At 49.2% G+C, this 12,652-nt stretch overlaps 1 protein-coding gene across 3 annotated transcripts; it reads right to left on the bottom strand.

Annotated features, from left to right (window-relative positions):
- Positions 1 to 1,634: 1,634 nt before the first annotated feature.
- On the bottom strand, positions 1,635 to 8,303 carry ELOF1 (elongation factor 1). 3 transcript variants are annotated; one of them, XM_084609806.1, is made up of 4 exons: positions 8,170 to 8,303; positions 7,176 to 7,297; positions 5,560 to 5,630; positions 1,635 to 3,552 (listed from the first exon to the last, which is right to left on the bottom strand). In XM_084609806.1, exons 2-4 carry the CDS (start codon positions 7,289 to 7,291, stop codon positions 3,488 to 3,490), a joined length of 252 nt encoding a protein of 83 aa, XP_084465932.1. In that variant the 5' UTR covers positions 7,292 to 7,297; positions 8,170 to 8,303; the 3' UTR covers positions 1,635 to 3,487. The 3 variants fall into 3 exon arrangements, with proteins under 3 accessions (XP_084465932.1, XP_084465931.1, XP_084465930.1); XM_084609805.1 differs by having other exon boundaries at positions 8,174 to 8,280; XM_084609804.1 differs by having other exon boundaries at positions 8,138 to 8,277.
- Positions 8,304 to 12,652: the final 4,349 nt, after the last annotated feature.

Below are 12,652 nucleotides of genomic sequence, written 5' to 3' on the forward strand. Positions count from 1 at the left end.
CAGAGCCGGAGAAGGAAACATTAAGGATAGAGGGAGAAGGATTAAGCACTAAGTAACCGCCTCCCTCCCTGGAGCACGTCACATACCTGGCTTTGCAGCTCAAGGCCACACTGGCTCAAGCAGCCCCCTGCTGAGAGTCTGAGTGACTGGCCTTTTGCCTCTGCAGGTGATGGGCTCATGCAAAACCACAAGTGAAGAAAGTTTGCTGGGTCTCTGGCTACTCTGCCCTTCAAACCACCTACTAGCTCAGGATGACATGCAGGTGTGCTCACGAGAGACCCAAGCCTAGAAATAATAGGGAGCGAGAATTTTCACTGAGGGACATGGGCAGGCCTGGGGCACTGGAGATGGGATGACATTAGCATGGGAATAGCTGGGGTGCAAAGGGCCAGAATGGAGAAGCATGAGCAAAGCTGTGTATGCAGGAAGTCTAGGGCAAGGATGGCAGGGGCTGTGCATCAGAACTGAGGGGCATGGGCAGGGCTGGGATAGCAGGGGGCTGTGGGTCAGGACTGAGGGGCATGGGCAGAGATTCATAAGCAAAAACAGCTCAGCCAGCCCACGCAGCCAGTGTTACCAGCCCCTGCCCTGGGAGAGCCAGATTCCCCCCACATTCTAAAGCACATGGAGTAAAGTGAGAAGGGCCCGGAGAGTTCTCCCCACCACTAGTCAGGTAACAGCTGCTTTTACGAGCTGTTTACCCAGCACAGTCTTCCAGAACAAATAGCGCCTAGTCAGCTGATTCTCTTCCACCACAACTACTCACGTTCTTCCGACGCTGCAGCCTTTTGTCCTTTGCTGGAACGCAGCCCGGTGTACAGTTTTGGCTCATTTAGCTGAGTAAGGAAGTCTGCATTGGCCTCTCCAGGACCACAAAACACTCTTCACCTCTAGGAAACTGCATTAGCTACAGACTGCAGCCCAGTGGCTCAGGCTCATTTGCAATGAAGTCACAGGGGGTCCGGGCTCCTGTTATGTTGGAGATCATGGAGGGAACATGACGCTCCACTGCAAAAAATCGCTGGGACAGCAAGGCTCTGAGCCCACAGCAGCTGACTCAGGCAGCTCACGCTACAGGGCTAATATTAGCAGTGTAGATGTTGTGACTCGGTCTGGAGCCCGGGCTCTGAATCCTGGCAAGGGGGACAGGTCTCGGAGCCCAGTCAGGAACGTCTACATTGCTATTTTTAGCCCCACAGCGCAATCTGCCCAAGTCAGTTGACCCAGTCTCAGACTCACTGCCGGGGGTTTGTTTGGGTTTTTTTTGCTGACATACCATAAACGTTCAGTTGTCTAAGAGCTCAAGGGGATGGGTAAGGGGCAGTAAATCAACAGATTTTGAATCCTAGAAGTTCCATTCAGCCTTGCAAGACAGAAACCTCAAATACTCGCAGCACATTTAAGATATTAACCCCCATTTCACAAAAGGGGAAACCGAGGCACAGAACAAGGAGGGAATTTGCATAGAGACGGGAAAAGAACACAGCATTTCCTACTACCACTTCTTGTCTGCTGTCTCTCTCATACAGGCATGTGGCTCGCGCAAACTCCCACCTGCCTTGGGGAAATAAGTCCTGTCACTCAGCTCAGAATCCATGTGACACCAACGACAATAAAGGACACATAAAAACCACTTCCCCCTGTAATGGCATTTATTAAAGGGACATTCTACCACTACAAACTGTTTCTAAATAGCCCCCCTTGCAAAACAAACCGCAAACAAAACCAGGACTGCTGCTTGCTACACCCTTCTTTGCATCCACACACAGGGAAAAGTGTCCAAACCCAGCCTGGAATTCAAAACAGCTTAATCCCCAGCTCATGTAGCTTCCCAAGGCAGGGGCTAGTAATCAGTGTCCAGGAAGGAGCTCAAGGTGCTGCTGGTACCATCCAGGAAGATCCAAGGAAACCTCTTGATGCAATAAGAATTTCCTTAAGTTAAAAGCAGCAGGTAAAAGCCAAGGGAGGCCAAGGTGGCTAATTTAGCCCATCCTTCCCTCCCTTCTCTCACTCTGATTCACACCCCTCCTTTGCAAACAATCCCCTGCCCATTCACTACAGGCCCAAAATCAGTTCAGCCAGGGATCTGCCACCACCTTAAATCCTCAGCGGCGCCAACGGCCGAGCGATTGCCTCTTGCGAGACCCTGAGTAACTGTCGCACCAGAACAGAGCCAAACGTTCTGAATCTAAGAGAGAGTGAAGTTATCCCAAAAATAAATCAGAGCAGTGACCACCAAATGGCTCTGCAAGCCAAAGTAGCAGAGATTTTGCTCAGTCTAGCGTCTGGATGTTCAGAAGGTAAAACACACTTGCCATCATGACTGGACTCAAGAAAGCATAGTAACAAAAGCTATTATCTGATAGCTTCCATGCCACAGAAGCCTGTCTCCCTTCCCCTCACCCCAGCATCTCCCCCACTTCTCCAACACTGCAGCCCGATTCACTTCCCACTCTCCAGTACTGAAGTTTTGCTGTATTTTGATTAAGAGACAAATGAGCAAATCTGAGCCTACTGCTGCAGGGGGACCCGTCTGAGAAAAGCAGTCGTCTGTGTCAGTGATTGTCCTGTTTTCTGACTAATGGCTAATTCAAACCAGTTTACCCCACACTGGACTATGGAAAGCAAGTACAGCAGTGCCCGTTTAAGTAAGTCAAAGTTAAATGTGTCGGATAGGGACTTTTCTGTGCCAATGAGTCTGCTGAACAGAGCTAGCCAAAAACCAATATCCAGAACTGGGACTGAAGGAAGGAGGTTCTACAGTATTTCATTGTTCATCTTACATTTCTAGCACACTTTGTGGCCAAAGATCTCAAAGCACTTTACAAAGGTCAGAATGTTATTCACTCTGATTTAGAGGGAGAAACTGAGGTGCTAAGTGGGGAAGCGACTTGCCCAGGATCACACTGGAAGCTGGTGGAAGTCACAGGAAAAGAACCCAGGGCTCCAGACAACCTGTTGCCCTGCTCTAACCACTAAACAAAACTGCCTCTGCATCAACATTTCAACTGTTATTCAAAGCAGGGTGGAAGCCAAGATATAGCCTCTTCCAACAGGGATCCAGCCAGCATTGCAAAAGGACACGGCTTGGCCAGACCAGGATTAGTAACAGACTTTTCTTTTTTTTTTTAAATTAACTGTTGCCATTTAATCATGGTGACAAGTCGTTTCTTATCTTGTGAACTTTCAAACTGCCGGGCTGAGCAAAACAAAATGTTCCTCTCCTCCCCGGCTTAACTAGGGCAGCATTTCCAAATCATCCCTTAACCGTGTTACATGCGCAAGGATCTAAATTGGCCCCAGGGTAATTCACAAAAAGGAACAACCGCTATAAAAAGATCCTTGGATGGAAAAGCTAATAAAAAACCCAGCCACCTTCTCCAAAGCTCCCAATCATCTCATGTTATGGAACCAGTACATTTTTTTCCAAGTACAAAATACTGTAATATCCAGAATTAGCACAAATGAGCTTCCTGCCCCCTTGCTGCTACTGATTGGCCGCCTCACAAGCGTCTATCCAATCACTGTACACGTCCACCGGTTCTGAAAGATCTGAGAGGATCAAAGGTCAAGGAAGATGACACCAAAACACCACCACCACCTCCCCTGAAGCTTGGAATTCATCTTGCACTGGGAACTTAAAGAAATTGTTTTTGCACCTTTCCAACTCTTCCCTGCAACACCTGTCTGCTGGCCCTTTGTGACAGCACTGTGGGACAAACACCACCGCCACTCTGTCCCTTCCTTGCACTTTTCATCAGTACATCTTGTAGAACTGATCAATTAAATTGTTTTTAATTGTTCACTTTATTAATATACCTTCATAAGCAAAGTTTTATGAATGAAACAACATTCATTCATAAAACTGGTTACCCCAATAACTGGCTAACTGAGTTTCACTTTCAATCCAATTGCTGCTTAAATCGCTGAAACTTGCACTGTTTCAACATTGTAACTTCTGCTCACTGTTTGCCATTCCTTACACCTGTCCATATTGTAATTCAAACTCCATTTTAACTTGCTCACTCCATTTTGTAAAAGCTTGCTACAACCCTCATTTTTGCAAAACCCTGCTGTAATCTTGTTAGTTGAGTTTAGATGTGGGAATGAGGTATGTATGGATGGTGGAATCAACCTCCAGCCCCAGCCCATCCTGATGAAATAAAGTGTAAACACCAACGGCTGAAGATGCAGACAACAGCCCTGACAAAGCAAGAAGAGTCCACCCAAAAAGAAAAGAACAAAAGTACAACTGAAGAAACATCAAAGCCAGGTCTGAGGCTGAAAGTCACGTCTGCAATTGACGGGTGATCAATCACACCGGACCCAGAGGCAGCGTAACACAGCAAGACCTATAGACTCTGGATTCAAACTAAAGCCTACAAAAACGATGGGTGAGAGGGAAGACTTTGGAGGGTAACATTCTGCTGCCAACATTGAAGGGCATCGGTGCATACCCAGCAGAGACCCAGTTCTTCCTTGTGCCTGGCTTTCCTGGCCAGTTAGCCGCCACAAGCTACGAACCCAAGCTACATTCAGGACTGGTAACTATATGGCAGCTGCAGAACAGAGAGAGAGAGAGAGAGAGAGAAAGAAAGAGAGAGAGAGAGAGAGAGTGTGTGTACACACGCACATAGGTATTAGATATTAGTTATTGGTCATAAATCAAACTGTGTTATTATAATAAACGTGACCTCTTGTCTTGTCCCCTGAAACGATCCTGTGTAGTTCTGTCTTCATAACAATCGCAAAGCACCTTCTGAAGGGAGGCAAGTATCATTATCCCTACCTTAGAGATGGGGAAACCGAGGCACCTACAGGGAGAAGTTAGCAGACAGCCTTGCTAACATTTAGCTCCCTGTCATACCAACCATGATTCTGACCCTAGTGCGGACACAGACTAAGAACATGCTACCCAATCAATCATCTCATTCTGCTGCAGGATGATAAAGGCCAACACGTGAAAGCAAGATGGGAAGTTAATTCTATTTTCTAACATGTGCTTCTGGATTCAGTTCCTAACAGCTACATGCACCACCGAAGTTTTTTCCTTGCGTCACGGACAGGATCAAGATTGGATATTTTCCTAAAAGACCTGCTCTAGTTCAAACAAAATTCTTTTGGGGAAGTCCTATGACCTGCGTTATCCAGGTCAGACTAGATGGTCACAATGGTCCCTTCTGGCCTTGGAATCTATGAGCACTGCTATATGACTGTCTAGTTATTTTAGCTGCTGCCTCTTTGCTTCCAGTTTCCATCATGGGCTGGAACAGGAAGTGCCAAGATACCACAAGAAGCTGTGCTCTAGCCCAATGGAAAGCACCAAACCCCAGGGATCTCAGGAGTTTGCTGCTGCTGACTACAACCAGAGCAAGTTTTTTGCAGATACTTGGACACTTCACGCTGACAAAGTTCTGGGGGCTCAGCAAAACCTGAACTCCAAGACCTCTGTGGCTGAAGTAGAATGGCACTGAAAATACATTTCCCTCCATCAATTCATGGGAAAAAACAACTACGGTAAAAATACCCTGCTTCCGTCATTAGAAGTGCAAAGGATACACGTTATGGGAGTCTGAAATTCTTCCAGACAGACAGTACATGATATTACGCCAGTGTTCCGAGCCCGGTCCCTGGAACATAGAAAACAATATTCCAACAATAGCAAATATTTCCAAAGAACAAGACAAATGGAAGTTCAAAGAGCAAACAATCAAGAGCAAGTGGTTAGAGAAATTGACTTAATAGAAGAATACACTTCTCTTCCATAGCACCCACTGAAACAAAACGCAGCATTAACAAATTAAGCATCACAACACAAGAGCTACTAAGTTATTCACATTTTACTGTCAGGGAAACGAGCGAATGGAAGGGAAGCAACTTGCCCAACATGATCACAAAGCAACTCGGTTGCAAGAGCTGGAGAAAGAACCCAGGAGTCCTGACTCCTAGTCTTCTGCGTTAACCAATGGACCATGTACCGTCTCAGGATTTATGAGAAGTTAAGAGAACTAAACATGTAGGCATTAGGTTAAAAGATAAACAAACATAAAAATGTGCAGACCATCCGCACACTCTGAAGGGTGATGGGAAGCATTTGAGGTGGTACAGACCCGAGTCCCAGTGTGGTTTGTTATACACTAAAATACAGGAAAACATGAAGATTAGGAAAAAAATCCCAATAGGGAAATCTTGTTGCACTTTCCTATTACTTTTATGGACATGATCCAGGCTATGCACAGCCATGCTTCAGTATTACTTGCTGATGGGGATATAGCAAAAACCCAAACACCCTTACTATGTTGCTAATGTCTGTTGCTCACTTACATCATTTCAAAAACAAGTTGCTTAATTACTGAAATGCTTTCATACGGCTTAGGCTATAACACACCAATCAAACCAGTGGGCCAGTCGAGCCCTGTACACCCCCCTCTACCCGTGCCAGATTAAACCAAATGGACCCTTTCTAGGGTGGCTTCCATCTCCAATTGGAAGAGACCAATTGGCCCAGTTTACCCGGTACCATTCCCCTTCCTTGCCATGCCAGTTCTGACAAACAGGCTCATCAATCTAATGATGAAAAGTGCCATGATAATAATAATAGTAACAACCACCCCTGGCTCTTATCTTGCGCTTTGCATCCACAGATCTCAAAGCACTTTACAAAGGAGGTTGGTATTATTATCCCCATTTTATAGAAGGGGAAGGTAAAGTGACATGCCCAGGGTCACCCAGCAGACCAGTGGCACAGCCAGAAATAGAACCAACCTATCTGGAGTCCTGGCCCAGTGCTCTAGCCTCCCTATAAGAGCTAGGTATTACTATCTACCTGTTTTGTCCACCATCCCTTGCTGCCATACTGGATCAAACCAATGGGCCGATCTAGACCAGTTTCCTCCCTTTGTCATTCTGAACCAAGCCAACAGCCTTAGTGTCCTGTCTCCAGCAGTGGCCAATACAAGATGTTTCAGAGAATGAATGGCATCTCCCAGTAATGCACCTGACCCCACAGTGTGGGGACTTCCTGATCCAGCTCCAGGTGGGAATCAGTTCATCCCCTGCACCCCGAGGAACAGCAGTCCCCCATAAGTGGGGCCTAATGAGCACTAACAAGGCAGATCAGCTGGCTGTGCCCCCACCATTAGAACCAGAGAGGCCTCTCCAGCCCACCCACTTACATTTTGACATCGCAGGACTTCTCGTGGTTACAGAAGGGGCAAGTGAACTGCGTCTCCAGGGTGCCCGTCATCTTCTTCTTGGGTGGGGGCTTCCGCTTTGACTTCCTGCGGCCCATCTTTGCCTGCAAGGCGCAGAGGAGAGGGAAAGCGTCAGTCCTCTCAGGGCCAGGGGGGATCACGTGCTGCCCTTTCTCCTTCATCCACCACACCTCGCCCCCAGCTCTAGGGCGCCCACAAATGAGCATGTGGGGCTACAAGGAGATGGGGGCAGATAGGCTCCCTGGGTCTGGATTTAAACCCCGCTCATTATCTCAGCTGGTGGGGCATCACCCAGCATCGCCTAGGAAGTGGGGGGTTCATAAACCACCCTCCCCCCACACAAACATGTAGAGCAAAGAAATCTAGCACCCCCCACGGGTTGAGCCATGGCCTCCCCTTCCATCCAGAGGCAGGGGAGCAAGAACCCAGCTCCCCACCACAGACACGTGGGCTCTACACACCCCTGCCCCCAGGTACAGGGGACAGGAGCCCAGCACCCCTCCCCCGGGATGGGGGCTCGGCTCCCCCCAGGGACAGGAGCCCAGCGCCCCCCCCCCCCCGGGATGGGGTCTCGGCTCCCCCCAGGGACAGGAGCCCAGCGCTCCCCCCCCCGGGATGGGGTCTCGGCTCCCCCCAGGGACAGGAGCCCAGCACCCCCCCCCCGGGATAGGGGCTCGGCTCCCCCCAGGGACAGGAGCCCAGCACCCCCCCCCGGGATGGGGGCTCGGCTCCCCGCAGGGACAGGAGCCCAGCGCCCCCCCCCGGGATGGGGGCTCGGCTCCCCCCAGGGACAGGAGCCCAGCGCCCCCCAGGGACAGGAGCCCAGCGCCCCCCCACCGGGATGGGCCCCCCCCCATGAGAGCTCCGACCAGGCTACTGGGGGGGGGGCAAGAGCCGACCCCAGCCTCTCCTTCCTCACGGACCCGGGGGGAGGGGGTCGCTCTCAGGCCCCCACCTGCCTCCAGCCTCCCGCCCCGGCCGCGTTTCCAACGGCGACCGTCACTTCCTGCGCCGAACCGGAAGAGAAACACGCTCGCCCCGCCGGCAGCCATTGGCTAACCTCCGGCCGAGCGCATGGAATGCTGAATGATTGACAGCAGCGGCAGGAGGAAATGACGTCAGAGAGTGGGCGGGGAGAGGGCCTGAACCGGAAGTGGCCCACCCGGCTCCCCGGCTGTTTCCAAGATGGCGACCGGGGGGGGAGGAGCCCAAAACCAGGGGGGCCGGAGGGCGGGGCAGGCCCCGAGGGAGGAGGAGCCTCCCCGAGGGCCGAGGCTCGGTTTTGGTGGGGCCGGGGGAAGCCCCAGCTGGGGCACTGGGCGGGATCTCCCCCTCCCCCTCCCCCCGCCCTGAGAGCAATTCGGGGTGGCCCCCCCCCAGCGCCGGAAACGAGGGTGGGAGCCCCCCAGGGTGGGACCCCCCAGCACAGATTGCCCCCCCCACGGGGCTCATTCCGCTTCAGGGGGAGCTGCACCCCAGCCCCGCCCCCGCTTTGAGATCTCTCCCTCCTGTGGGTTATTTGGGGGGACGGTGTGTCTCCTCAGGACAAGAGAGACTGATAGGCCCCAGATAAAGGGCAGCACAAACGACTCTGCCCTGGAGAGGCTGCTGATTAGAGGCTGTCAACGGTCAGCAACAAGCTTTGCTCCCCAGATAAGCGAACTCAGAGGGGCAAGGCCAGGGACTGACCCCTAAGCACAGAAGGAAGAGGCGAATTAGTGTCTGTGCTGGTTGGATTGGGCCAGGATTTTGGTTTTTGGTGGGGGGGTTGTTTTTTTTTTTTGGACAGGTAAAGAGACAACCCCTATTCAAAATCAATCCTGCCCTGCCCACTTGGGATTACTGGCCAGGAAAGCATTTTCAGTTTCACCGTTGATACTAAAAAAGAAAAGGAGTACTTCTGGCACCTTAGAGACTAACCAATTTATTAGAGCATAAGCTTTCGTGAGCTACAGCTCACTTCCTCAGATGCATATCATGGAAACTGCAGCAGGCTTTATATATACACAGAGAATATGAAACAATACCTCCTCCCACCCCACTGTCCTGCTCGTAATAGCTTATCTAAAGTGATTTCCAGCACAAATCCAGGTTTTCTCACCCTCCACCCCCCCACACAAATTCACTCTCCTGCTGGTGATAGCCCATCCAAAGTGACAACTCTTTACACAATGTGCATGACAATCAAGCTGGGCTATTTCCTGCATAAATCCAGGTTCTCACATCCCCCCCACCCCCATACACACACAAACTCACTCTCCTGCTGGTAATAGCTCATCCAAACTGACCACTCTTCAAGTTAAAATCCAAGTTAAACCAGAACATCTGGGGGGGGGTAGGAAAAAACAAGAGGAAACAGGCTACCTTGCATAATGACTTAGCCACTCCAAGTCTCTATTTAAGCCTAAATTAATAGTATCCAATTTGCAAATGAATTCCAATTCAGCAGTTTCTCGCTGGAGTCTGGATTTGAAGTTTTTTTGTTTTAAGATAGCGACCTTCATGTCTGTGATCGCGTGACCAGAGAGATTGAAGTGTTCTCCGACTGGTTTATGAATGTTATAATTCTTGACATCTGATTTGTGTCCATTTATTCTTTTACGTAGAGACTGTCCAGTTTGACCAATGTACATGGCAGAGGGGCATTGCTGGCACATGATGGCATATATCACATTGGTGGATGTGCAGGTGAACGAGCCTCTGATAGTGTGGCTGATGTTATTAGGCCCTGTGATGGTGTCCCCTGAATAGATATGTGGGCACAGTTGGCAACGGGCTTTGTTGCAAGGATAAGTTCCTGGGTTAGTGGTTCTGTTGTGTGGTATGTGGTTGTTGGTGAGTATTTGCTTCAGGTTGCGGGGCTGTCTGTAGGCAAGGACTGGCCTGTCTCCCAAGATTTGTGAGAGTGTTGGGTCATCCTTTAGGATAGGTTGTAGATCCTTAATAATGCGTTGGAGGGGTTTTAGTTGGGGGCTGAAGGTGACGGCTAGTGGCGTTCTGTTATTTTCTTTGTTAGGCCTGTCCTGTAGTAGGTAACTTCTGGGAACTCTTCTGGCTCTATCAATCTGTTTCTTTACTTCTGCAGGTGGGTATTGTAGTTGTAAGAAAGCTTGACAGAGATCTTGTAGGTGTTTGTCTCTGTCTGAGGGGTTGGAGCAAATGCGGTTGTATCGCAGAGCTTGGCTGTAGACGATGGATCGTGTGGTGTGGTCAGGGTGAAAGCTGGAGGCATGCAGGTAGGAATAGCGGTCAGTAGGTTTCCGGTATAGGGTGGTGTTTATGTGACCATTGTTTATTAGCACTGTAGTGTCCAGGAAGTGGATCTCTTGTGTGGACTGGACCAGGCTGAGGTTGGTGGTGGGATGGAAATTGTTGAAATCATGGTGGAATTCCTCAAGGGCTTCTTTTCCATGGGTCCAGATGATGAAGATGTCATCAATATAGCGCAAGTAGAGTAGGGGCTTTAGGGGACGAGAGCTGAGGAAGCGTTGTTCTAAATCAGCCATAAAAATGTTGGCATACTGTGGGGCCATGCGGGTACCCATAGCAGTGCCGCTGATCTGAAGGTATACATTGTCCCCAAATGTGAAGTAGTTATGGGTAAGGACAAAGTCACAAAGTTCAGCCACCAGGTTAGCCGTGACATTATCGGGGATAGTGTTCTTGACGGCTTGTAGTCCATCTTTGTGTGGAATGTTGGTGTAGAGGGCTTCTACATCCATAGTGGCCAGGATGGTGTTATCAGGAAGATCACCGATGGATTGTAGTTTCCTCAGGAAGTCAGTGGTGTCTCGAAGGTAGCTGGGAGTGCTGGTAGCGTAGGGCCTGAGGAGGGAGTCTACATAGCCAGACAATCCTGCTGTCAGGGTGCCAATGCCTGAGATGATGGCCGTTGATACTGTGTAAGTTTCTGTGTCTTGCTTTCTTTGGGACAGTAGGGCCATGTCTACACTTCTGAGCGCTACACTGTCAGTAGCTGTGATGCTGTAACCCGGTAGTGTAGATACAGGCTGTAGCAACAGAAGGGGATTTTCCATCACTATAGGAACTCCGGAGACGTAGCTAGGTCGATAGAAGCACTCTTCTGCCAACCTAGCTCTATCTACTTGTGGGGTTAGCATAGCTACAGCTCTCTGTGGGGTGGATTTTTCACACCCCTGACCACCCAGCTTTGATGACCTAAGTTTTAAGTAAAAAGAAAAGGAGGATTTGTGGCACCTTAGAGACTAACAAATGTATTTGAGCATAAGCTTTCGTGAGCTACAGCTCACTTCATGGGATGCATTCAGTGGAAAATACAGTGGGGAGATTTATGTACACAGAGAACATGAAACAATGGGTGTTACCATACACACTGTAAGGAGAGGTTTCAGAGTAACAGCCGTGTTAGTCTGTATTCGCAAAAAGAAAAGGAGTACTTGTGGCACCTTAGAGACTAACCAATTTATTAGAGCATAAGCTTTCGTGAGCTACAGATCACATATGCATCTGATGAAGTGAGCTGTAGCTCACGAAAGCTTATGCTCTAATAAATTGGTTAGTCTCTAAGGTGCCACAAGTCCTCCTTTTCTTTTTACTGTAAGGAGAGTGATCACTTAAGGTGAGCTATTACTAGCAGGAGAGCTGGGGGGAAAAACCTTTTGTAGTGATAATCAAGGTGGGACATTTCCAGCAGTTGACAAGAACGTCTGAGGAACAGTGGGGGGTGGGGAGGGGAATAAACAAGGGGAAATAGTTTTACTTTGTGTAATTTTTAAGTTTAAGTTTTAAGTGTACACCAGGCCTGAAACTAGTCATTGGGCTATCAGCTTCTAAAGTTGTAATCCTCATGCCCTTAGAGCAGTGCTCTTGGCTCGTAGGTGTTTTTGTTTACTAGGCCTTGTTTATGGGAGACAGTTGCACCAGTTTTTCAAACAAGCACCTTTGTGCTTTCTCCTATGCGGCCCCTCGCAGAAACCTTGACAATGGTTAGGCAACTGCTGACCAGTGTTGGCTCCTTGCTTCCGTGTGCTCTATCTACCTGCTCTCACCAGTTTTGTACTTCGATTGGAAGCTCTTTGGGGCAGCTTTGTATTCAGTATTTGTGCAGCCTGTAGCCACCTGGGGTCCTGGGCCATAACTGAGGCTCCTAGATGGTACGGTAATTCAAATAATACATTGAACCGAAATCAGTTTTTAAGCCAGTCTAGTTAAACTGGAGCAAACCCCCGGGAGGGTGCTGATTTTGTTTTTTTAAAGTGACTTATTTTGGTTTCATCTGAACCTGTTCCCTGTCTTAAACTAAGCTGAAAAGAGCTGCCTCCCTTCCTGAATAACACAGGTTGGAGAACAGCCCTGAGTTAATTCCTGCTAAAATTAGAGCCTGTCTTACGAAAACATCCACTCCAGTTAAAAATCCAGGGACACTCATGCTAAATGGGTCAGGTTGAAACTTTCAT

The sequence above is a fragment of the Lepidochelys olivacea genome, assembly GCF_965140295.1.
Source record: "Lepidochelys olivacea isolate rLepOli2 genome assembly, chromosome: 20".
NCBI lineage: Eukaryota > Metazoa > Chordata > Testudines > Cheloniidae > Lepidochelys > Lepidochelys olivacea.